Genomic DNA, 24,864 nt, shown 5'->3' on the forward strand with positions numbered 1-24,864 from the left:
CCACACAATAATTCAGTTTTTAAATCTTTTTTAATGTTTTTGTATTTTTTTCTTAATTTTTTATTCATTTATATTATCTACAAAGTAAAAGTTTTCTTTTTTTTTTTAAACTTAACAGTTATGCAACGGTCAAGTGAATCAGGGCTTACCATCATAATTCTTAAATAATCCCTCAGTTTCTGCCAAATCGGTTTGTTACAGGAAGCTTCTCTTTTGTTAAGTTACAACATGTTTCATTTTTGTTTATCAGATATCTTTTTGTTGGTAGTTTAACCCCAAGTCTTGAGCGCAGCGATAGCAGCAGCAGTTAACAGTAATGTTAATACTGTGTATACATTGGAAGAGTTGTAAGTTTCAAGGTGCAGATGGAAACGCAAGTTCCAGTTTTACTCTCTGTCTTCGCTCTTGGCATGCTGATTCAGGTTTGCAGTCAGTGCCCCCTGCCAACTGCAAGATGCATTGCACCGTTTTTTGAATCATCTAGGAAGGGTCCATTCTTGTTAAAACTTTTTGTTAAAAACTCTGTTCAACACCTCTTTTACCTGTTAGTACTCTTTGATTACTGGGAAGAAAAGGAGGATAGGGCAACATGATGTGGGTTTAGTGACTGCCCCCTGGTTCAGGACAAGTAAGGGCTTTTTGGAGGATCAAGGGATCGGGATAGGGGAGAGCTCTGGGGTATGAGGATTGGTTTCTGGGATAGATGGGGTGCCACGTGCCAGTCATCCTCCACTATAGCTGTTGTTGATGGTGGGGTTGCACTACAGAAAAATTTGAAAAAAAGGAGGATATTAGTTTTAAAAGAATACGCAGATAACAATCACATGTAGTAATTGACAATTGAGGTCTGGTTAAGTGCAAACACTGAAGCTCATACACAGTGCTCACACTGGTATGCTTAACTCTACACATAGTGCCTGGGTATTTGACCTCCGTGGTTACCTTGTCATTTCTCGTAAGAACAGGAACATACCTGGGGCGTGGGCCATGTAGGAGAAGTGTGTTGTGGAGGACACTGGGATGGGGTTGAGGGCGTTCTGGGGGAGTTGCTGCTGGGGCCCGCCGGGGGGCTGTGTGGCCATCAGCATCATGGGATGCGAGGCTTGGGCGTGGTGCATACCAGACTGCATGTGAGCCTTCAAAGGAGAGAGAGAAAGAGAAAGAGAGAGAGAGAGAGAGAGAGAGAGAGAGAGAGAGAGAGAGAGAGAGAGAGAGAGAGAGAGAGAGAGAGCAGAGAAGCCAAACCTTATCTTTTGTGACCTTTATCAAAAGTATTTTTCAGAAACAATGCTACCCCCTTTCCATATTTAGATTGACAATATCTAGATAGAATTGTGTGCTAATTTACCAGGCTAGTGATGTTACATTTCTTGTTAATGAAATTAGTGACGGATGTTGGGTCACCATCTACTTCTTACGGCAACAATATCACCCCGTAAAATCAAACAAAAATGGAATATTCTGTCAATATACTGACTCAATGTTATGACGTTATGTTATGATGGTGGTATTGGGGGAAAAAGAATGGCAGTAATCTGAGCGCTGGCCGTACCTGCTGCATATGGGCCATGTGCGAGGGGTTGTACCCGTGCTGCACCTGCTGGGGGTGGAGGTAGACAGCCTGCTGGGCTGAGGGGAAGTTGCCCTGGGGCGACTGCGGGTTAGGCCCCGGGGTCATGGAGGGCGGGGTGGGGGCCAGGGCCGAGTACATCTGCTGCTGCTGCGAGTTGCCCAGATGCAAGGCCGCCTGCTGTGCCTGGTGCTGCGTGTGCTGGTGCTGCACAGGGCTGGGTGCGGGGTGGTTGCCCCCGTGCTGCCCTCCTTGCTGGCCCTGGCCCGTGGGCGTGGCAGAGGGCTGGGGGTGCTGCGGGTGGGCGTGCAATGTGGCATTGGGGTGCTGGTACTGCTGTGGGATTGGGGCGGCTGACACTGCAGGAATAAAACACAGGGGTTAGACAACGACCCCGTTCAAGCTGTCTAATGCCATCACTATTGCTACACAGCACTATTAATACCAAGGATGTGGGATGGCTCCACTTTGGTTTCCATGTGCGTGCAGGTCTTTGAGTGTAAGATAAATTCTTACCATACATAGTGTGTGTCTGCTCGCCATACTGTGTGGCGGAGGTGGACACCAGTGTGGGCTGACCATGTGCAGGCGGTGTCATCATCCTGGCACCGCCCTGCATCACAGGACTGAAGACATGCTGGGCCTGCACACACACACACACACACACACACACACACAATTACAAAGGGCAGCAAACCAAAATCACATTTCCTAATAGTTAGTAAGCTACTTCGCTAGTCTGTACACAGATGGGAGATACCTTTCCAGAAATGTCCCCGAATCCACAATCCAAATCTGCCATACACAATCCATGAAAACTACCAAACTACGTCATAAAAATCTAAACATATATTATTGCTGTCAATTTAATATATGAAATATTTAACGAGTTCAAATTAATAACATAATTAACAGAGCTTCCTGGGTTTTATTATTATTACTGTAAGTGCATATGTAATGAGTAAAATATCTGGGGGCATTCAACCTGACACGCACCTGACAAGCTTGCGTGCTAGTTTTAACTATACTCCCTTTGTGTTGATTCTACATTAATTCTGTTATTTTACATTTATATATCTATATTTACAAGCTCAGTCTCAAGATGTAAACATGGAATAATCAAAGATTAATCGATTCATGTGCGATTCATTTGTTGATTTTTTTTAATTGACTGACAGCATTATATGTATATGCAAGGAGATATAGGTACACATGCATGTACACATACACATAAGAAGTGGTCCAGCAAGAACCAAGAGCTGGTCGGGTACCTGTGACTGATAGTGTGGCATCTGCTGCACCAGTTGCTGGCTGGTGAACTGCTGGGGGCTACAGGTGAAGTACTGGGTCTGGTAGGCTGGGCTCTGTGCTACGATGGGGGGCCCGGCAGCGTTGGCGGGGTGCATCATGGCCGACGTACCCTGAGGATGGTGCTGCTCAGGCCTCTGCTGGGGCATGTTGGGCACTGAGGGAACAACATCACATGTTCTGAGTGACGACAACACGTCTGGACCGTTTAAACAAGCTGGAATTTGATTGGTTTGATTGTGAGTAGGGGCAACTACAGGCCTAGTGAGTAAGAGAGCAGATGTGGCTTGGTTAATACACAGTGCTGGCTGCCTATTCTACGGTGTTAGATGGTGCTTTTGATAGCTGCTGTACCAAAGAAGGTTTTGGCCCTGGCTTCAAAAAGAGTGCTTATGCCAGTAGCAGCATGCTTGAGGGAGGGAAACAAAGTGTGAAAATGTGGCATCAACAGAGGCTGGAGGGAAACTGAAATGTCCAACAAACAGCATTGATTGTATTCATCTCACTATTCACTTGCCTTCTTAATGACAGTGAACTGTACCTGCTCTAAGTGGACTAAAATGAAAAAATACAATGGATCACTGGCCCCTTGCTATCTGAAGTAGATCAAGTGAACTATATGTCTGTTGCATTCAGTCACCTGCAGAATTAATAAGGTAATAATGTAAAGATTTCCCATGTTTCTCATCCTGCCTTAAGCCCTTAAGCAGACAGCAAATTATGCAGCAGGCTATTGATTCCAATTAAAAGCACACACACACACACACACACACGCTCACAAGATTAATGGAAGGGAAAGAGAAAGAGAGAGGGTGAGAGAGGAGAAGAGAGAGGAAGAGAGAAAGAGAGAGATCAAGAGACAGTAAGAGAGAGAGAGAGATAAAGATAAAGAGAGAGAGAGAGAGAGTGTGAGAGAGAGAGAGAGGAAGGTGTTATGTGTGTATGCAGTATTAGTCAGCATGCTCACCTTTACCTGGTCTGTAGGGCTTGGACTGGCTCACCGTCATATGAGGAACCTGCACGTGGTACATCGCTGGAGGCTGGGGGGGTTAAAGGGGAAGATGCAACACATAAATACCATTAAGTGCACACATCTCCACATCAACAACCAAAGAGGTAAACAACTCAGCGCTGTTTTTGGAGACAAAATAACATGCCAATGGGAACGATTTTGTCACTCAGCACATCAAATCATAGACAGCATGCCAGAATGTTCTGGATCTAGGAGTTCTTTACTCCACCCATGTAACAATACGCTGTCTTTAGTCATCGGCAGAATTGCCCTCTGCTTCAGAAATACTACCGGAACTGAGAATTACACACAATGTATCAAACACTCAAAATGGGGACCCTCATTTCTTAAAGATGAACAGTCACTTGAAGAAGGCAGAATTCAAAAGATGTTTTTTTAGTGTTGTTGGTATGTGGTGGTTGTCTCCATTGGACATAATACAATATAACCAGAAAGTGTGATTCTTGTAGAAATTTTACAGTCTATTCACGCATTGCATTCACACACTAAAAGAGAAATTCAGGGTCCCATCAAAGGCTAGTGCATAAATTATACGTTATAATAGACCTTGTAAAACCAAAACCCTTCAATTCACAAGTACAACTGAAAAACAGTAAAATAATTCATATATCTTGTTGACAGAAAATATGACATAAAAAAACGAATTGAACCATCATATTAGGTCATTGCAATAAGAAATAGGGAATCCAACATCTGTTGGGGCTCATGTATCATACTGTACAACTTTCCAAGGAAAAAAGCTTAGAATGGCACAAACCTTCCAGATAATGCTTTTCTATTGGAGAGAGAGAGGGGGGAGAAAAAAAAGAACCAGTCTTTAGATCGTCTCACTTACAAAAAAAAGAAAAAAGAAATGACATTAGTGACTGATGTTGGGTCACCATTTCTTACGGCAACAATGCAACAGAACAAAAAAATGACCCAGTCATAATCTAACAAAAATGGAATATACTGACAATATACTGATTTAATTTGATGACTCATGGAAAGAACATGGATGGTGCGGTTAATAAACTAAAGGTTGGACAATTTTGGTTTGGGTAGCGGCTCATGGTGACAAAGACCTAGGGAGTAGCATAGCGCATATCAGATTCAAGAGATGCGCTTTGGTTGTCCCTGAGCATAAGGGCATATAGCACACACGCTCTTTTTGGACATTCTTAGCAGTCCTTTGGCAAAAACATTTAAGAGGGTGTTTGTGGAGGGGGGGTGTTCAAAATGCCATTGGAGGGCTGCCCACAGCCAAGGCTGCTACTCCAACAGGAGAATTATTGATTATGACAAAGTTATAATACGTCAACTGATCAAAGGACTTACAGGACTAATTAAGGCCTCTTTAATTCCACAATAACAATTAATTTTCTCTGTGCTGTAGTCAAGAGCTAGGTCACTTGCTCCGTAAGCTTGTTAAGGGAGAGTGTAAATATACAGCCTGTATGTAGTTGTTGCTGCACGTGATTGAAAAGAAGCCAGGCTCAAACAGAATGAGTTTAATTGTTATGACAAAAAAGTAGCTGGAATGGTAATTCACTTTATTTCATGCTTAATGGCTATTCCCTTGAGTAATGGCATCAGCACTGCTGAATTTAAATAGCTTACTTTTGAACCTTGTAATTAACTAAAAGATTAACTGTGCCAAAAAACACAGATGCAAACGCTTCATCTTCCCCCCCATCCCTTCAAGCAGCGCCAAAGATGACCGAATAGGGTATAGTAAAGATTGGGATTTCAGAGCAAAATCTATATTTTCTTGTATATTTTCTTACAATATACAGGCTAGGATATTCTTTGTTGTTGGTGGTATGATGTTGTTTTCACCCACAAACCATAAGTGAATTAGATCATAGCCTTTCTGTTTCTCACAGATGGCAACATGCAACACTGCGAGTCTTTCCCTATTTAACACACTAAAATACCACTATGAGAGTAGGTGAACCTGAGCGTATCCATTTGTCCCATTGCCCATTTTTTTTTTTTTTTTTTTTACATCGGTTTGTCTCAACGATGCACTTTGTTTGTCTGAAGCCTTTTCACATCTTCGTCTGAAGGACCATTCCCTTCCATGCAGAGGGTTAACATGCATATTAGGGCGGTAGAGGGACAAGAGTACTTCAGCTCAACCACATGCATTCATTCCAGGACTGGGGGGGGGGGGGGGGGGAAGAGTTAGGGATGCACGAAAATGAGTTCTCAGGTTTAGTGCATGCATAGATGAGAAGACATGAGCACACAAACACACACTAAACCACGGCATGAGTCGGACTAAAGCTGACGGCTCCTTGGATGTGGAGGGATGAACACAAAAAACCATGAAGGAAAGATGACACAAGTACAAGTCAAGAGATGGGAACATGCATGGACCCAAAAGAGATGGAATGAAAGAGACAGAAAAGGGGGGTTATTTGTGTATTTGCGTATGCATTAATGTGTGTGTGTTTGTGAGTGTATGCCTGTAAGAGAGAGAGAGAGAGACAGAAAAGGAGAGAAAAAGAGAGAGAGTGAGAAGAGAGAGAAATAGAGAGAGGGAAAGTGAGAGAGAGAGAAGAGAGAGAGAAATAGAGAGAGAGAGAGAAGAGAGAAAAAGAGAGAGAGAGAGAGAAAAGGAGAGAGAGAAAGTGAGTGAGAGAGAGAGAAAGAGAGAGAGAGAGAGAAAGTGAGTGAGAGAGAGAGAGAAAAGGCGAGAGAGAAAGTGAGTGAGAGAGAGAGAGAGAGAGAGAGAGAGAGAGAGAGAGAGAGAGAGAGAGAGAGGAAAAGAAAGTGAGAGAGAGAGAGAGAGAGAGAGAGAAAGTGGGAGAGCGAGAGACAGGCAGGTGCTCACCTGAACTCCAGGGCTGACGGGTGTGAGCGGGTACATCTGAGGGAAGCACACAGGCTGGCCGTACACAGTCGGCGGCTGCTGCACCACAATGGAGGGGCTAGGCTGGCCCTGGGGTCGTGTCAGGGTCGGCGTGGCCGGCTTAGGCTATAGATAGCAGGGCAAAAACATTACGGAGTAAAAACTTGAACCCCCCCCCAAAGACAACTACTTGAAACAGCAATTAAAGTAACACCACTGATCCTCTGTGCTTCACAAGACACATCAATCAATAGCTGATGAACACATTAAGCAATTGAGTTTAAGTGAGGAGGTATCAGGACAGACACGTGACAGTTATCAGGAAAATAAGAACAGGGTGGCTTACTGGTGTACAGAATGCTCGAGGATTGAACTCCTTGGCGTTGGGGTTGAGGGTGGACTTCCTTATATTTCTGTGGCACAAACCAGAACACTTTGTAGCAGATTATTGAACAGATTAAAAAAGGAGAGCTTCAAAGTCAGATTATTGAAGAGATTTATAAAGGAGAGCTTGAAAGTCCAGCCATAGAGTAAAATATATTACATCTTACTCAGAGAGAAAAACCAGAACATAAAAAATTAAAAAAATAAAATTAAAAAGGTTGTTATGATTTTCAAAAAATGCATGACGATACCAACCGTCAAAAGTACTACTGACCAACATGCCTGAATTATGACATTTAAGTCACTAGTTGACACAGGTCATCTTGTCAAAAAGATTCAAACATAAACAGACACCACCAGAAAGTTGTACATCTCTCTGGCTCCCTCTTTCTTAGATTCATTCATCACATTCTTCCCCGCTTTCACTTTTGCAATATCATCTCCACTCGACCTCCTGCCTCACCACCCATCCACTACCCCCTCCACTCACTCAGGCATTGGGTCTTTTCGCTCCTCCTTGTCGTCCTTTCCGTCTGGTTTGGCCGGTGCGCCGCTGGATGCGGGGGTGGACGTCTGGACGCCCTGTGATGTCATGTCTGGGCTTCTCTTCTGCTCCGCACCAGAGGAGGGAGACGGGGAGGGAGCGCCCGTCTTGGTTCCGGTGCTCATGTTGGGGTTTGTGGCCGTGGCAACAGGGGTCGTGGAGGTCTCGTCTCTGCCAGAAGCATCTGCTTTGGAGCCGGTGGAGTCGGGGGGGCCCTTGTCCAGCGGAGGCTCCTTGGGCTTCTCCCCGGGACCGGTCTTGGCGTCGAAGGCTGGTTCTGGGTTTGAACTGGACTGCAGCTGGGAACAAAGGGAAAGAGGGTGAGAATGGCCAGATAAAAGAGTAAAGAGACAAAAAAATCTGTTTGGAATGTTTATACATCCATTTAAATTTGTATATAATGGTAATTTAAATAACATATGATGGTGTTAGCACTTGTACTGTACAAAACACTTACAACGACAAATAAAGTCATCCACTTACCCTGAAATCAACACTAAATTTCTTTAGATTGTCTATTTGCTTTCTGTGATCTGGAGCCATGCTGGGAGGTCCTAGGAAGACAACAAAGGCAAGGCACATACTTAACGAAAGAACAGCATGGACTCTTCACCTACTAAACTGAACACACCAGCACTCAGTGAATTGACGATGCAATGGGGGAAAACATCTGGGTACACACATACACACACACACACCTTTGCTGACAGTTCTAGCCATGCTGGGAGACGACTCCACAGGCTTCACGTTCTCCTTGTTGGCGGTGGGAGAGTTCTGCCTTGCCTCCTGCACTCGAGGCTCTTTCGCTACGGAACACAAAGCCAGAGAGAGTCACCAATGATGAACAAACAGATCATGAGCGTATCAACAACATCACAACAAACGTCCATCCAAATATGGACATTTAGATCGGTCGTTTGCCGGAACAGTTAGGTTTTGGGCTTTACCCTCTGCTGATGGCGTGGCTGCCAGATTTGAGGCGGGAGTAGCGGCGATGGGCGATCCAGCCGTCATGGGAGTGGCTACTGAATCCACAGGGGCAGTGCCAGTCTGCGGAGAGGACACTGCAGAGGAACCAGGAGACGCTCCACCCACGCTGTTCTGCCGTGGGGATCGAGGTCTGTGCGCTATTGGAAGACATTTACAGAACTTTTTCTGGTAGCCTTATCATACGGTAGCATTGCTGTTTTTTTTTATAGAAAATTTTGTTATGCGAGTATGCAGACATTTTAAAATTGACCTGATCCATGCTTCGCTTGAATGTAACAACTTTAATTTTGTTGGGTGGTAGGAAGCTCAGACACCTACCTCCACTGACCACGGAAGACCAGGTACCACCAGAGGGGCTACTACGAGCGGCTGGGGGAGCCGATGCCTCCCCAGGTGCATTGTGGGACAGGAAGTCCCCTCCTGGAGGGCCTCCGCCACGGCAAGAGGGGACGCGGTGCGTCCGTGGAGTGCGCTGGGACTTGGGCGACATCCTGGGAGGACCTGAGAGGAGGACAAACATGGCGCTTGTTATGGGTGCCCTTATTTCACGCGGTTAACCCTTCCTGGAAACAGTGCAGTCCCCCAGTCACGTGCCACAGTGAAAAAGGTGTCTGGCCTGAGGTGTTCAAGGCAAAGAGGAGTTAGTACTTGAGACCACCCATTTCTTGGTTGTTCACACCAGGCAGTGTAGTGGCTTGTGTTCGCGTGTTTGCTCAGTGGGATGGTGACAGATGTGCACGTGTACTGCTAGTCCAATGCTACGCTGAAATAAGGCAATGGTCATTCTTCACTTACACTTATTCCTTCTTACATCTAAACTTTATCTTACATCTAAACACGTTAACTTGATCCAATGCCTCCAACATATCCAAGTTCTGTCATCAACTAGTTATGACAAATGAACTCTGCTCAAATGGTAGAGGACGTACTCTGAACTGCAGCTAACACACCCACCATTAAACAAATAGCTGGGTCGTGGTCTACTCTCAGTCTGAAAAGAATGTGAAAAGTGCAGGAGACACCCGCCAAAGTGCACACCAGGGAGGGAGGTGGATACCCCAAATATCAATGAGACAGGACGAACGCAAGGGTCCACGTGAGGGGGTCAAATGTTATACACCACAAAGGAGAAGCCCAGGCAGTTAGTCACAGCAGCAGGGTCACTTCAGGTCAGTGCACTGGAGATCTGACACCTCCACTCTCAGGGCCACATACACCAATAGTGTGTACACTCTCAAATCATGCAGAGCACTTTTCTACACATTGGTGCTGAATGATGAAAAGATACTTGCCGTGAAAACATGTATACCTCTGTGCATAGTCTGGAGGTGACGTGAGCATAATCGTTGAAATAAGCTGATTGGTGACACCAAAAGAAACTAATTGGGATGCCAGTAGACTAAACGATCTGTTCAGGAATTGTCGCATACGTATTAAGAAGGCCTATTACGGTCATAACTTCACTGTCAATATCGCAATCATGCCAATGATATGGGAGGTATATCAAGGTATATTTAACAGTATGGAGATAAATATTGAAATGCATTTTACAGCAATCAATAACCAAATTATAAAATAATCCACCATGACAGTTCAGTCATTCTTCGTTTAAGCAGTCGACTGCACAAACTGCAAAATGTCATCTATAAGTTCCATGGGGAGGTTTACCTAGATGTACATGCTAATACTACCGATTTTAGTTGTGTCTTAACCCATATAAAAATGATTGTGGGAGTGGCCGTTGTTGTATGTGATTTAACGCTGATTTGTCTTCAGATTCATCTTAAGAATGGGCGTGCGCTATAGCTGTTTTTGATATCTAACGGAAAACCACTATATACAAATCCAGGGATTGTGTGTGTGCACATGGTCCTACGGCAAGCTGTACACAAAGATTGATACATTTGGCCCTAAGACCTGTGCCTACTTGACAGGGCATCAGATGATGAAAGCCATGCTGCTTCGGGACTGGGAAAACTATTTAAAGCAGAGGGACAGATCTCTAAAAAATACATTATTGTATCATTCCTGTATCAGTCAGAAGGCACCTGGAGCAGGCAAAATATACAATGCATCTGATTTGCACAGGAATTTGCCTTGGATAGAAAGCTTTATAATAATGCTTGTGGTAAATGTAGTGAGTAAATGTATAAATAAACAAATCAATAAATAAATCTCTATCAATAGCATGGCTTTGATCACAGCACTGCAGTGGTGGCAAGCTCAGATTCTAAGGTGGGCTGTCAAGTGTCAACTCCACTGCTGTTGGACAGCGGGTGCTGTGAAAGCAGAAGCTGGAGGCGTCTCCACACAGCATAGGCTACCGAGACGCCTCCCACACAGTGGGAGCAGCGCCTGGCTGCTCCTCGCTAGGGAGCGGGTACCTTCGGAGGCCATGCGTTTGGGCAGAGTGGAGATGGGGGCGGGTGAGGGGTGAGACGGGGGCCGGGATGGCCTGGAGGGGGGTCTGGAGGGAGGTCGGGTGGGCGTAGCCGCCCTGGGGGGCAGGGAGGATGAAGATGAGGAGGAAGAGGTGGAGGAGGAGGTGGCGGCAGCGGCGGCCATGGAAGGGCCGGGGCCGGACTGGTAGCGAGAGGGCGGGCGAGAGGAGGGAGACTGGCAGCGGGATGGCCAGGGATGGCTACCTAGTAGGGAAAGAAAGAGTGAGAGGAAAACAGGGACACGAGTCAAAGGGAGAGAGAGAGAGAGACAAAGAAAGAGAGAGAGCGAGAGGGAGAGAGAGAGAGAGACAAAGAAAGAAAGAGGGGGAGAGGGCCAAGGCATGATGGGAGGTGCCAATCATAAGGGATCACTTTGAGGAAGAGTAGTTTTTTTTCTATCAATATTCTTCCATTTTTGAGCCCTGTTTTACTGTTCACTTGTGCTAATTACCCTTACTACATTTCATCTTTACAAATCTTCTTAGGTCGGGGTCATGAACTATGAAGGACCATCTCTTGCCTACTGCAGCTCTACATGCAGTTATTGTTGTAGTGTTCACTGGAGACTGAACCTACAGGTCTGTGGGCGAGTCCCTCCAACTGGCACTGCCACTGGCACTGGTCTGCACCAGGCAGCACTAGGGCTAAAGCCCTCACACATCAGCCCTTAGTGTCTACGGTGGGCACAGCCTGAGAGCTGTGCTGCATTAGAGTTCAGGAGGAGGAGGAGGAGGAGGAGGAGGAGAAGACTCATGGAGGACGAGGTGAGGCAGAGCAGACAGACGTCAAGAGGATGATGGTGAGAGAAACGAATGAGGAATGTATTGAGACTGAAGACAGAAGACAGAACCCAACACTTGATTATGACTGAGACTGAGTTGTTATTATTTCAAAGAAGAAGAAAAAAAAATCAAAGCAGTAGTTTATGAGCATAACAGACTCCTGCAGTTCTGTTCCAGAGAAACAAAACAAAAAGGAAATAAACTCCTTTGAACTACAAAGAGTTTCCAAATGTGTGTGCGAGCTGCCTGGTTCTGCAGATGACAACCAGTAACAGTAAACGTGTTCAAAGCCCATGGTCTCCACTGCCACTAAAACATTTCACTGTGCAGATATCAGCTTTTAATCTACGCAAAAAGCAGTTCGATTTTAATCATCAGTACAATTATGTGTATGAATAGAATTATTACGCAAACTATGGATTTTCATTAACCTATTCACCTTATCATTATCATATCATATCATTATAATACACTACATTCATTATAATCTCGATGAACTCAGTGACGTACTCTAAAAATCAAACCCCTGCTACACATCAACCTGCCAGCAAGAGTTACTCAGGTAAGCTACACACTCTGGCCACACGGCGTCAACTCAACGAGGCACAAAAAGCAGCGATACAAAGAGGGCCGCTCATGAATGTTTACCTCCGTTGACGACGCGCTGGTCCATGTTGGGGGGTGAGCTGTAGTCATGGGGAGCAGAGCGAGGGGTGTGGGGGCCGGGGCTGCACTGGGCCAGCCGGGGGGAGTTCTGGCGGCCGGAGCCCCATGACAGGTTCCTCTGCCCGGGGGGAATGTACTTGTTCTCTCTGGGGGAGAGAGAGAGAGAGAGCGAGAGAACGAGAGAGAGCAAAATGTCATTTAAACATATTTCAAAGCAATGCTGACATTAATTAAAAAACAACTTGTTTGTCATTGAAACAATAATAATTCATCGGAAGTGTTTTAAAAGAATCTTTGCACTGCACTGAGCAAAGGAAGGGAAACAGGAAGCAAACCGCCTCTCTGATTGTGATGAATGCTCTCTCTGCCACAGCTAATTGCATGTTTCCCTTACTGCCTTTGATAAGCGCTCATTAAGAACGACCTCTAGGGCTCTGCTCACATTTTCCATTCCAATGCCTTAACGCTGCCTCAGAGCACTCCCACAACACTACTCCAACAGCTATGAGTTTACGTGACGGAGTCTGTGTGCGTTAACAGGGCCCTCATCCGTGTGAGTATGTGCGTGTTGCTTGTGAAGGTGCATTTGTGCATTATTTTGGATCCATAAGAGTTATGCTGTCAGGTGTAATACTAATAAGAAACGAAATCCCAATGTTAAGTTTCATGTTTTACCTAAGGCTAAAGACGATCAATGCGTTAATTTGCCTTGAAAGAACAGACAATACAGTGTTGTGGCTGATGCATGCATTCGGTCAGCTGGGTAAAAACTTGTAAAAAAAAAAAACATCTGAAGTGACTTGTCAATCTGTGGATGAGAAAATATTTAGTAGTATGTGACTATAACAGTGTAAAAGAAGTTATACAGACATAAAGGAAAACACAGTATATGTCTTTAATAACATTGAGAAAATCATGAATTTCCTAGACTTTCTGCCACCAGTCCCCTGAGTGATTTTCTTCTGAGTGGTCTATACCCACTCAGAAGAAAAGGTTAGATAAGGTAAGACTAATTTGCCGATACATATCCCATTTTCTGCAGCCTTACGGACAGCCACAAATAACCCACTACCTGTTGGATATTCAAATATTAAAAAACGGTTAATGTGCACACCCCTAGAAATGAGTGGGAGAGAATGACTGCAGGTCTGACTCAAGCCCTGGTCCCCGTAGGTACTTGGACATGTACGGGATACTACTACTTGGGTCAAATCAGTTCATGTTCATAAGTGTGTGTGTGTTTGTGTAAGCGTATCGCTAACCTGTTGAGTGGGTGCCCCTCCCGCTCTCCTCGCACCACTGCGGTGAACTTCTCTTCCTCGGAGCGCTCGTCGTTCTCCAGCGCCACACGGGCCTTGTAGGTGGCACTCGACTCAATCTCATCTGCCAGCGCGGATGCCCGTGCTTCTCGCTTCAGGAACTCCTCTGAGTTGTCCCGCTCCAGAGCAACTCTGGGATACCGAACCACCACAAGAGCCACATTAATGCAAAGCCTTTACCGACTGCCAAATGCTGATTGAACCGCCAACACTGTCTCAACATCCAACACATGCAACAGGAGAATAACATTGAGGTGATTAAGATGCTGATGGTTGAGAGAAGGATGAGAGGGGGGGGGGGGGGGGGGGAGTGGAGAGATCCTCACGTGTATGAAGACAGGCTGCTGTCATAAGTGGACTTGATGCCGTATTGCTCCTCGTTGTACTTGAACATGTCATCAGGATCCCAGCCATTAGACTGCAGAAGGGGAACAGAAAACCGACAGTTAATATTACAAGCACTACACATGCATATAGTGCACACACTGGGCGGCTCCGGGGAACCACCATGGTCAGGGAGAGGCTGTGTATGCATGATTAGCGCATTACATTGAGTATCTAATTGTAAAGGTGGAAATTATGCATGTGCATGTGCGCACGAGTAGGAACATCTGTGGATATTTGTGTGACCAGCAAGGGCGTGATGTTGGTTAATATGCATTAGTGTGTGTGTGGGTGTGTGTGTGAGTTACTGTGTGCAAGTCCCACCAGGTCCGTGTCCAGAGACTCCAGGCTGCCGGTGGCGTGCTGCTCTCCTCCATCCCACGGCTCTAGATCTTTCTCTTTGTGCTCGCCATTCACCCGTGCGCTCACAGCGGAGTCTGTGAAGTTATCTAAAACATAAACAAACACAAACACACACGTGATAGTTATTACCCTTTGGAAATGACAAGGACACAGAAGGCATGACACAGAAGGATTGGGGGGGGGGGGGGGGGGAAATCACAGACAAACACATGCGGACGGAAAAGATATGACAGACATAACACAGACAGACACAATCAAGGACAACACATAGGAACACCAAGTGATTGCTTGTTGTGGTAAACAAACGACAAACAAATACCAAAGAAATAACCCAAATCACACCAGATAGCTTTCCTTCCCTTGATTGTCAGATGGCTAAATGCTAACAGCGATTAAAGCCTTCACCTAGTCAGTTGACCCCATGATCACCAAACACATGACGAAGAGGAAGAACCCACTGTAAGGAGTGCTGAAATGAAGCCAAAAGCTGCGGAAAAGCGGTCATGTGATCCAGCGGAGTTATGGGTAAGCAGATCAGGTGGCCAGGAGCACGTTCACAGCGACCGGCTCTGCAGCCTGACACAGAGGGTGTTTCTGGCACCGTTTATTTATGATTACATTTTCATTCCTCATTACGAGAAAGGGCAGTTTAAAAAAAGAACAGAAATCATTTCCCTGCTATGCTATGTTACATGTTAAGAGTATAGATATGTGCTTCCTTGTATACTGGATAAATTAAATCACCTAAACTGGTACTTCAACCAATTGATAGCATTAGTACTATTTCATGTTTCCACACTGTGAGAAACGAATATCGTAAGGAAAGATTACCATTAAAAACCAGGAATTCAGAATTCTTTTTCAGAATGTCCCAATACTCTCCATCATAGCATTTATCCTAAAAAACGTGTCCCGTATAATGTATCCATACACACTCAAGGTATTTATGAGATCAATGTATTGAGTGCTGGGGGGCACTGTGGCGTAACAGTAGCCCCGACCACATTCGGGCTTGACGCCCACGGAGGACACAGGTTCGAATCCGGCCCAATTTCATTTCTCCTGTCCACTCCCCACTTCTTCTCCCTCTCTTTCCTGTCCCACTCTTCACTAATCTATCAATTTAAGGCATAGAAGCCCAAAAACAAAATGAATGAAATGAAAAATGAATTGAGTGCTGGCCAGTGAATTAATTGCTAAAAAGTGATTGGTACTGGACTGCCTCTGACACCAGTGGGGCCTGGCATCCCAAAAACAGAGCTACGTGACTCGCTACCCTGGAGAGCAACTGCTGGAACCGATGATGGCATGCCAGCGGCCCTGTGTCTGAGCTCACACACACTGCACGTCAGGGAGAACGAGGTTCACAGTGGACACTGCTCTACGGCTAACACAGCGGGATTAGGAAGACAGGAGAGGCAGAACACCATGCACTTCACATTAGATCATCACATTTTAATTCAAACAGCACACGTGCCCACACAACTGATAACAATTAGTGTCTACTGGACAGAAAAAAACAGGAGGCAAAGGGAAATAATAATAAAACAAGTCAAAATGGGCTTCAGGGGGACAGAGCAGCAAATGGCCGTGTATTCACAGACAGGAAAAACCCTGTAGGTCAAGGGTGAGGCATACAGGTACTCCATTCATTTATGTTAAGTTTTTGGTACTCTAATGAAATTGATGATTTTGTCTAGTGCTGGAATTTGGTGAAACACTCATCAGAATGTTTCTGAGGCTACATAAAAAAAGAGGTTGTATGTATGTCTGTGTGTGTGTGCATACAAACATACAGTTCATCAGCACCTGGAGGATTGGCTGAGACCTCGCAGCACATAATTGTATTGAAACATTTGTTGCTAAACTGCAAAAAGCACAGTCACTGCTCTGTTGTTGGAACCTCTCATTCGGTATTCGCAATCGGTCAAAGAGTATGCTCTTACACTCTACAGAGTGAGATGTAATGGCAAAGTCTTTAGGAAAAGGGGATTGGTAGAACATAAGTAAGCCTTTGACATGTAGATTTATACATACTGTAGTGAATTAAATAAAGGAAGGAAAACAAATGCCAGAGGTTGCATTAGAGGAGAAAATGGCTGCATTACCTGCTTCTGTAGGTACTTTAAGAGAGAAAGACAGTGAAAGACAAGAGTCAGTTGGAGGAAGACAGTCACTTCATAATCCTGGCTTAAAGCTTGAGGGGTAAAACCTGGTGTGTTAAGTAATGTTAAAGTGGTACAAAACAAAATGAGGAGTCTTGCAGATCTACCCACATCATTATGCAGAACATTCAAGGAATCACCACTTCAAAGCCAGTTTGTGTGTTGGTCTGTGCTGCCGTCTGTAACACGTGTCTAACTTAAGTCTAATTTAAAAATCTGGTTCTGGTTACTTGGAATACCAAGCAATGTTCATAAGGCACTGCAGTTCAATTTAAGTATCCACCAATCTCATCCCAGACATATCTATGGAGTACAGTTTTGCTCCCTGTTAATAAGGCAAATGGCCGTAGCTAAATGTGTAGACTTCCCATGGCTTCAGTTCCTGATGTGTTGTGCCATATTCCTGCCTCCTTCAACAGCTAAAGGGTTATATGAATATTTACAGATGATGGCACAATGTGGGCATCGTCCCAGAAAGAGACACTAAAATGGATACGAGTGAATGTGTGGTGGTGAGGTGGTGCGTTTGGACAGGAGATGAGAACAGCACGGTCTGGCTTGGAGGCGTCTCACCTTTCTTGGCGAAGTTGAGGTCGACATCCTTAAAGTGGACCACCACAACGTCGGAAGACTTGAAGATGATGCTCTCTACGATGTCCTCCTTGCGGGGGCCTGCGCCGGGCTCAGGGCTCTTCCTGTGGGCGGCGTCCAGGACCACGTCACACTGGAAGTGTTAAACGGTCATGAGCCCACTGTCCACCACTGTCTGACAGATGGCCGTTAACTAACTGACCATTGACTGACCACCACCCTCCCATTCTCAGCTCTTCTAGGTGTTTGGATTATATGATCTGTGACATTCAATTTCAATTAATCAAATCTATAATTCTTTGATATAAATTATTCATTTTAATTTAATTGAACAGTCCATGAAAAAGGAAGACACGAAGGTAGACAATTCATGCTGCTGCCAATGCAACACACAGTGAAAGACTGACTGATGTCATTTTGGCTATGGTCAGTGCCACTGTTGGCTGTAATGTTGTGCAATATGGTTGCAATGCTGTGCTACAGCTAGTGACGTTAGGACTGACTACAGCTGGGTTGACACATCACACAGCGTGCTTCTGTTTTTCTCACAGTTTGCAGCTAAACGGCTGTGACTCACCTCTGGGCCATACGTTTTGAAGATCCCCTCGTAAATAACGCCGTTTCTGACCTTCAGCTCACACTTGGTTCCCTGTGCATCAGAGGAGACAATCTTGATAAGGATCGGATAAAACACACCAGGGACAGTAAAACATTTGGAATGCCAGCGCCAACTGATTCATCTTGTTTGTCCTGTTTCAGTTACCACTGAGGCGGGAAGCCTTGTTGATTGGTTAAAGATATATTGCTTGGGCAAAGGGGCCTGGCTACAGTTTCTTGGATGTGTGCTCCTGACGTGTTTAAGCAATATGGCACGAATGAGAGTGGGGCTGGTAAAGGATATCCCCACGGCTGGGATTCTGACATAGGGACGAGGCCAGATTAGGAGTTCTCTGGTTCAAAAAAATGTTTAAAAAAAAAATAGTGTTGCCAAGTAATTGATATGGTCACTTTGCAGCCAGGTTGAGTCAGAGAGGCTATATGTGCATGTTAATTTGTATCCACCTGTCTTTCTGGTACATTCCCCCTACTCCTTTACTTTGCTCCACATCCTCACTCGAAAATTGTCAAATGTAACGTTAAGAAAAACGTTTAAATTCTGTTTCACACATGTTAAGAATAAATAGATTGCTGATGTCGTACAATTGAATTCCTATGAAGTATATGAAACCCCTGTGTGATTACTAGCGGTAAAGAATTGAGTGGGGTTGTGCCAGGAATGCCTCTTGCCCATTCAGAAATGAATACATTGTTCAACCGGATCTAACTGTTGTATAATATACAATTAATGGCTCTGGTCATCTGTTTATCAGTTCAGAGAGGTCTGCATGGGCCACACTACGTCAACTAAAGGGTTGTGAAGTTAAACGAGGAGGACAGAAATCTGGCCAACATGTGATAAGATTGGTACATTGGCTGTGACATCAAGGCCACTTCTCTGAAACATTACCACAGACTTACCACAACTGACGTCAGGATATGAACCATTCTCATGTTTGCATAAACGCCATTGAAAGGGGTCTGAAAAAAGAATGGGCAAGAGCAGTGTGACTTGTAGTGAGTAATTTCAGGGAAATCACAAACGCTCTCATTTTACAGATTTCATATATTTTTCATTTCAAAACAGAAAACAGGGCATTCTTATAATTTACGGCAGTATGAGAAATAACTGATAAATGACCGGGAGTCTTCGTAACTTTTAAGACGTGTTGCGCCATTCAAGAACTTCATTTTGAATATACCTTATATTTTATAGGGTCAGTGCAATCAACAGTGACCACACAAACACACTGGACTGCTTATTCTCTACACAATGACCAGGCCATGAAGGAAGACAGGGGGACAAACAAGGATCCCAAGCCCATTTTCTCTCTGGTTAAAATAGAAGCTGGCTTCCACCAGCCAAATTGTTAATACAAAAAACAATGGACAAAACATTAAAAGGAACAGACATTTTGTGGTCAGCACCCTGTCTCATCCATTGTCTTGTGCTTCAATGGTGATGCAGGACATAAAAAAAAATACCGTAGCACAGATTTTGAAGCTATGCAGATCCTGATTGCTCCTGCAAAATCATTTTCAGAGGTGAACTTCATGACCAGATTGCAAATCCATGCAAATACTCTGCAGCTGGTCAGATTAGTTAAACAGATTATTGTTGCCAGTTGTTCTTAATTATGTTTGTTTAGTTGTTCTGCATGACAGAACCATGTGCTGCATGTGCCAAGACACTGTGATGTTAAGGGCAAACCCTTTCGGGTGATTCATTGATGCTACCCCTCTGTGTTATGAATAAAGCCCAGAGTGAAGTCAAAGAGGAATACAGTTGACTCTGCTTAAGGGCATGGGTGTGGAACCATGTGAAATTGTGCTGTTATTGTGCTTTTCCAAAATTTGACAATTTGAATTTAGTCAATTCAGGACCTGCCAAGATTAAAGGTAAAGTCCGTGATTCTGGCGGAGGTTTGTTGATATTTGCACTCAACAGCCAATCAAATAACCCCCCTCCTTCCATTCTTCTGAACCAACGTGTTGATTGGTTGGAAAAGTGTGTGACTGGTCTGAGCCACGTTGTTATTTTTCCATTTACAGAGCCAGGACTGTGGACAAACACTAATTTATTTTTTTTAGCGGGCGTGATCTCTCTCTCTCTCTCTCTCTCACACACACACACACACACACACACACACACACACACACACACACACACACACACACACACACACACACACACACACCTGACCGTGAGGAGAAATTAAACTATTTGACAAAAAGTGTACTGATTGGAATCGTGGCCCCACCCTTAAAAGGGGACTTCTTATGTTAATTGTAAGTGTTCATGATTTTATTTTTGGTCACATTATTTTTTTTCAAACTGAACATCTCTATTCACCCTCTGTCTGAAACACTTTGTTAGAGCTCTTGTTATTTTAGGCACCCTCCTCATGAGCCCAGTCTGCTCTGATTGGTCAGCTCCGTAGGCAATAACATCGTCATTGGGCAATAAGGATTCTGAGAGGGCAGCTGAGAAAAGTTTTTTCTGCAGTTACTCCCTATGTAACTGTTATCGGGTTGTGTTTTAAGCTTTTGTAACTTTGCAGACCTGTGCAGTAAAGAGGAACGTGCTATTAGTGTGCCCATGTTATATACATGAATATATTCCTATCATAATAAATTGCATTTACTCTAGGTTTGATATTGGGCACAGATCAGAACACTTCCTAAAAGGTATCTGTATGCACCATGTGTCATTTAGTAGTTCTTGATCCTGGCAAAGGACTGCCTGTTAAGTTCAAATAACAACAATCATACACCCCCCTTATTTCAGTGCTCCCTTAGGCAACATTGTTTATTGACTGGAAATGTGTATTGCTCAGTACGAGCCACCTTGTGTCCCATTTACAGAGCTAGGATTGCGAGTGAACACCTTTACGCAATCTTTGAGACATTTTAAACCGACCACAAAAAAAGCTCTGAGTGAACTGGTGATCTTCTAAACATGAGTTTCTACTGAAAAGCATCTGTCTAATGTATTATTTCTCCCTTTCTAATATATGTAAATTAACATATCTGAGTCATTCATTTTTCCAACAAAATTCTAGTATATGTAAGGTTGATAATCAAATAAATCAATCATTTCCTGTCAAATGCAGGTAAACATAAGTCTCTGCTTGTTATATTTCCTTAACCCATCAGATCGGCAGGTTAATTAAATTAGACCAGTTTCTGCTCAGTGGGAAAATCTGAAATTAGCCACTTAAGTGTAACACCCAATCATTCTTATCCATCCCAACCTATTTCCGCTTTTGACACCCATCACCACAACAAAGCTGGTAGCTAAACATGACGAGGCAGAGATGACTAAAGAGGGGGAAACCAATGTTGGCAACCTGCCCTGACACTTTGGTCCGGAGTTAAAGATCAAGTTGCGTGATTTCTACAGAATTATAATATGTGCTAGTTCATTGTTGAAGTGATAGCATCTAAAAGTGAGGTTGACATCAGATGTGAAGGCTAATTGCGGAGGAGCAAGTCTTCCACATCCATTGGAGCGCATCTTTGAGATGTACAAGTCTCATCACATGGCCGATTGATTGATTGATTGTTTTATTTAAGCCTCGGAAAACATTATTACAACAACTATTGCCTTTAGTTGTCAAGGAGCTATGGCTGTAGGAGCATAGGTTGGACACAAGACAGACAGGCCTATGTCCAACCTTAGGTTTACGGAAATGTTGTCAATTTATCGCTACCGTGGTAAATATGAAATTACTGTAAAACTGATGAGGTCATATCACCCCACTAACCTTTTCTGTATTTGCATTCTCTCCCTTTTGATTCACTAATGTGCCTAACTAATATCATTTTAGGCATATGCATCCAAAAAAGAAAGGTATATAGCGGCTTGAATAATCACAAAAGGAGGAAATCAAGACTTACTGCAGCAGGGGTTCCCTTGGAATTGTTTCGTCCCCTGTAACAAAACAATGAAAACAGTTGAAAATGTAAGAACAGAGTTAGTATCATTACCAAAAAAAGTGCCATCACAAATAGCTCAGTACTCTTTTATAAATTAGAATTGTAGTTACAATTAATAACTGATCAACCATGAAATCCATCACTACATCTCAGGGCTTTTTTACTTTCTAAAAAGAAAAGCTGACATCTCAATTTAACAGGGCATATTTCAAATAGCAGAAACAAAAAAAATAAAATTGATGCTAAATAATCCAAGAGACAACCCCTTTATACAAGGCCAAATAGTAACAGATTTTGGGCCAAAACAGAATATAAGGCAAAGGCCTGTTAGCCCTTCCTTGAAAGCGCTGCCAACCAAATTGAGCGACACTCATCTGTCAAGCCAACATTTTCATCTATGCAGTTTAAACATTACAATTTCAATTTTGTTTTGTGCTCTCAGGATGTCATTTCTGTGTCAGACAGGGCCAAATAGTAACAGATTTGGGGCCAAAACAGAATATAAGGCAAAGGCCTGTTAGCCCTTCCTTGAAAGCGCTGCCACCCAAATTGAGCGACACTCATCTGTCAAGCCAACATTTTCATCTATGCAGTTTAAACATTACAATTTCAATTTTGTTTTGTGCTCTACGGATGTCATTTCTGTGTCCGACAATACAGACATCTTTTTTAACCATGACACACTTCTGACAGCTTCAAGCCCTACACCAAACTATGTCACAGGTGCAAAACCAACTCAGCAAAAAATGTTATTATGACTCAGTGACTTGAATGTTGAGAGCCATGAAGTCTTCGAGTTTGTCTGTTGCCGATGTCAAAACGTGATCAGACGGGCAAAAGTGGTCAAAGCTGATTGAGCACATGGAGACACACCCACTGCTCAACATAACAATCCTCAAACGCAAGTCTCTACGTAGCTTTTCTAGTCACTATAGTGAAGTTCATGGGTAAGCATACTTTTACTCAAACGAAATAGCCTGCTCCCATAGACGATAAATGCCAGCTTTAAATGTTGTAGACCACTGAAGCATGTATACCTGTCCGTTCCTAGTGTCAATAAGTGACTTGATTTCATCTTTTACATAAATTCCACGTAGCCATCGCAATGCACGAACGTTAGCCAACTAGCCTATATTACACTACGCCATTCCATGTCCATGGTAAAATTCCTGGCTATCCAAATTATTACACGTACTGCGCGATCCACTGAACTTCTCTTTGGTAAACATTAAAATGTTGACACCAAGTACGTTACTTACACAAATGTCATGTTTCAAGGACACAATTTTAAGCACCCTGACAACGTCAAGGTTGTTGCCCTCGCTTGACTTTCCCCTGCAGAACTCACACGCACATGCGCGCGTAAGGCACTAGCTAGATCGCAACATCGGATCATCCCCCAAATATACAGGACGCAAAAGCTAAACACCAGTGACTGCGACTGATTAAATGGTTTAAACTATATGAGCACTGTCAAAATCAGTAAAGACTATACAATCTCGAAAATGCAAATGCAGTCATTTTGGGACAGTCCCTTACCGTACCACTCAATTCGGCCAACCAACCTAGCTAGCATACATGGCTATCATCAACCTGCCAGCTGAGCTTGCCTTCATATAGCATTTGGACATGGCCATTCAGCTAACGCATTCCTTCGAGCAGAACGAAATTAACGGTGCTTGCAGGCACATACTGGAGCCACATACTAATGTAAACGTGATTTCTGACTATCATAACATAAATACAATCACTTGCATTGACACTGGGTTATTTAGCTTGCAAGTCAAGTTCGGAAATGAACAACTATAAACCTAAAAAATAATAATACATAGCTAGCTACCTAGCTAAATGCTTCGCAAAGGACCGTCCACACACCTAATTGGCCTGTCAACTGACGGGTAATTTAGCAAGGGTAGAAGACTAACACGGGCTAACTTGGTTTCTAGAGTAGACTAGTTGTCATGTCAGGCCAAATTAATGGACTCAAGACATGGGACACTGAACATTCATTGCCACTCTTGTGTTAGACGTATAGGCAACTCGTTCGCTTGCCACCAAGCAAGTTTTCACCGACAACGTTCAGCTTGTCAAATGTTAGCGTTTACGTGGCTAGCTAGATGCATTGGCTTATTACGATATGGAAGGACACAAAGCAAATAATAAAAAGAGAATACAGCTATGGTTCATGGTTAGACTGGGTACATCCATACCCTTCATGGACCAACACAGCAAACTGTTGTCTAACAAAGGCATTTGTCGGCCTGCTGCATACTGGCATCAGAATATTAGCTGCTCAAACGTGAGGTTAGCTAATATCCAAGCATTTCCAAACTCTTCAGGCAAATTTGCATTCAGCTATACGGCATTTGTTTGAATTGTATTTTTTACCTACATAAACGCCAAATTGTGCACTGTCAACGTGAACAGATGTAAACTGGGGGCAAGAATCACATATTTGTCGCAGAACCCACCTGCCAACACTCTGCCGTCCACCAGCTCCTCCACCCCCTCCGGCTCCAGAGGCCGCAGCAGCACTGCCACTGCTACCGCCGGGTTTACGATTTCCACCGGCCTGCTTCATTGACATGATGATCCCATAAACGACAACGTGTAAAACGTATTCTAATATTTACATAAGACACCAAAATACACAATGAAGAAATATTGCTCGAAAAACCTATTCTAACAAAATGATAAACACTAGCCAGCTCTCTTTTGGTCTCTAGCCTTGCTGCTATGAATCGTAGCTAGCTGTTCTGGTCGACAGTCTAGCTTGCTAATGTTAGCTTTACTTTATTTTTTTCTTAAACCCAATTAATTGCTTTCTCCGATAGAAAACAGGAAGCGCTTTCTTTAAAATATTTACTCAATAGCAAACTTAAAATGTTAAATAAAATGTTCACACAATTCCGTAAAACTGTATTTCCAGCTAACACGGGGTCTATTCCTTGC

At 43.8% G+C, this 24,864-nt stretch overlaps 1 protein-coding gene across 5 annotated transcripts; it reads right to left on the reverse strand.

Annotated features, from left to right (window-relative positions):
* Positions 1-11: 11 nt before the first annotated feature.
* atxn2 (ataxin 2) lies at positions 12-24,854 on the reverse strand. 5 transcript variants are annotated; one of them, XM_080839956.1, is made up of 25 exons: positions 24,384-24,854; positions 21,874-21,907; positions 18,895-18,954; positions 17,954-18,025; positions 17,359-17,509; positions 16,729-16,743; positions 14,582-14,706; positions 14,200-14,291; positions 13,817-14,005; positions 12,537-12,700; positions 11,050-11,310; positions 8,984-9,166; positions 8,623-8,802; positions 8,374-8,481; positions 8,159-8,229; positions 7,622-7,974; positions 7,094-7,160; positions 6,730-6,873; positions 4,669-4,686; positions 3,852-3,918; positions 2,842-3,035; positions 2,087-2,213; positions 1,553-1,929; positions 974-1,136; positions 12-761 (listed from the first exon to the last, which is right to left on the reverse strand). In XM_080839956.1, the coding sequence occupies exons 1-25, from the start codon at positions 24,497-24,499 to the stop codon at positions 733-735; spliced, it is 3,360 nt and encodes a 1,119-aa protein (XP_080696082.1). In that variant the 5' UTR covers positions 24,500-24,854; the 3' UTR covers positions 12-732. The 5 variants fall into 5 exon arrangements, with proteins under 5 accessions (XP_080696082.1, XP_080696081.1, XP_080696085.1 ...); XM_080839955.1 differs by having other exon boundaries at positions 3,846-3,918; XM_080839959.1 differs by lacking the exon at positions 24,384-24,854 and adding an exon at positions 23,172-23,248 and having other exon boundaries at positions 3,846-3,918.
* Between the last annotated feature and the right edge of the window lie 10 nt (positions 24,855-24,864).

This window comes from Sprattus sprattus (assembly GCF_963457725.1).
Source record: "Sprattus sprattus genome assembly, chromosome: 5".
NCBI lineage: Eukaryota > Metazoa > Chordata > Actinopteri > Clupeiformes > Clupeidae > Sprattus > Sprattus sprattus.